Source organism: Fukomys damarensis, unplaced genomic scaffold (genome assembly GCF_012274545.1).
Source record: "Fukomys damarensis isolate Sample0158 unplaced genomic scaffold, DMR_v1.0_HiC HiC_scaffold_2, whole genome shotgun sequence".
Lineage (NCBI taxonomy): Eukaryota > Metazoa > Chordata > Mammalia > Rodentia > Bathyergidae > Fukomys > Fukomys damarensis.
In genome coordinates this window covers 62,067,196-62,068,983 of record NW_022900914.1, presented here as the reverse complement: position 1 = coordinate 62,068,983, position 1,788 = coordinate 62,067,196, and the positions used below count along the sequence as shown (strand labels likewise).

The 1,788-nt window shown below is 42.2% G+C and overlaps 1 gene segment (V, D, J or C); it reads left to right on the top strand.

Moving 5' to 3' along the window:
• The first annotated feature begins 634 nt into the window (after positions 1 to 634).
• Positions 635 to 1,183, top strand: LOC104848015. The segment is given in 2 exon segments: positions 635 to 713; positions 813 to 1,183. Coding segments are annotated over 2 exon segments (420 nt in total).
• Positions 1,184 to 1,788: the final 605 nt, after the last annotated feature.

The window sequence follows — 1,788 nt, the reverse complement described above, 5'->3', positions numbered from 1 at the left end:
TGAGACGTTTTTAGGTAAATGGATGCATCTTCAGACCATAATCTTAAGTGAAATTAATGAGATACTCAAGTTTAAATACCATATTATTTCTTCTCTGATAGAAACCCAAAGTGTAAGTAAGGAAAAGAATAGAGAATAGGTATTGGAAAGTAAAAGGACTAGGTAAAATGGGAAGAGGAATAAGAAAAGGGAATAAGGAGAGAAAAGGGACTTTCAAAAGAGAGAGAGAGAGAGAGAGTAAGGGGAAAAATGGAAACAGCTTTTCTAAATGAGGAGGGAAAATTATTCAAAGGACTGGAGGGAAATCGGGAAAAAGGACTAAGATATATTATGCACAAGTACAAATTCCACGTGATAAATGTGATCATTATAGGTGGCAATCATGTACTAAAAACAAATAAAGAGTAAAACTTCAATAAATAACACTCTAGACCAGGTGTATGCACCTACTCAGAAAAAATACAGAGAACTACTTTCTCTTATGCCAACTGAACTTCTGCAAAAATATGAGAGGACCATATGGGTATAAGCCAAAATCCCCCCAGACTGCATCTGATCATTTGCATATGGGTTCCCCAGAAACCACAAAAATGTTCAGAGTTCTTTTAAGGGATGATCTTAAGAGAAGAGACCTGTTTACCAGGGGGAAGAGCTTAGAAACAAAATGGATTTTCAGGCTCAATTTTTGAGCTTGCTACTGCTGAGTGTCACAGGTAAGACAGAAACAAAGCTCTGTATAAACTGTGGCATTAAGATGTCCTGTGTCTCTATTGGTGCTAACTTCTATCTCTTCATCTCACCCACTTGACCAGTGTCCAATGGAGAAATTGTGCTGACTCAGTCTCCAGCATCCCTGGCTGCATCCCCAGGGGACAGGGTCACCATCACCTGCACGGCCAGCTCCAGTGTTAGCACCAGCTACTTGCACTGGTACCAACAAAAGCCGGGAGCCTCTCCAAAGCTCCTGGTTTATAGCACATCAAACCTGGCCTCCGGAGTCCCAGCTCACTTCAGTGGAAGTGGATCAGGGACCTCATACTCTCTCACAATCAGCAATGTGGAGGCTGAAGATGCTGCAACCTATTACTGTCAACAGTGGCACAACAATCCACCCGCACAGTGCTACAGACTGCAACAAAAACCCCTTCAACTCCCCAGAGACCAGCTGATTCCACCTGAGTGACTGGGACATGACAGAGGTTTTATATGTGAGTGAACCTCCCAACTGATCTCTCAGCTGAGCCAGCACTGAATGCTATTCAAGGGCATTTGTATCCCAAGAGAGCATGGCAGATATGTGCATAATATCGATGGGATGAGGTTATGATAGAGCCATTTCTATGGCAGCCTGTGCAGAGTAGCTGTGGGTACTGATGCTGCTATCTTCAACTGAGTATTGATCTGGACAGGGCGGTTCTGAGATTTTCAACAAATATATAGTGACTTGGGAAAAGCCCAGTGCCACAGTTGTTTTCCATCTTGTGCGTACTAATGATGGAAAAATCACATTCTGGTCAAGGAACAAGGCTGTGCTCAGAGAGAGAAGACATGTTTTGCTTCCTTTAGTCTTCAGTATCCTAACTTACATACATTTGTATATACTATAAATATAATATGAGCACTCATTTTCAATCCCATTTCTCTGAATCGATATTACTTTTGCCACTCACCTCTTTTGAAGAAAAGAAGCTAGCTTCTTAAGGGTGTCTCTGAAGGTCTTGCCTTTTTGGAGATGCATATGTGAGGAATGAACTTCAGGAGGCAGGTGCTGGGTGTCCTGATGAAGGA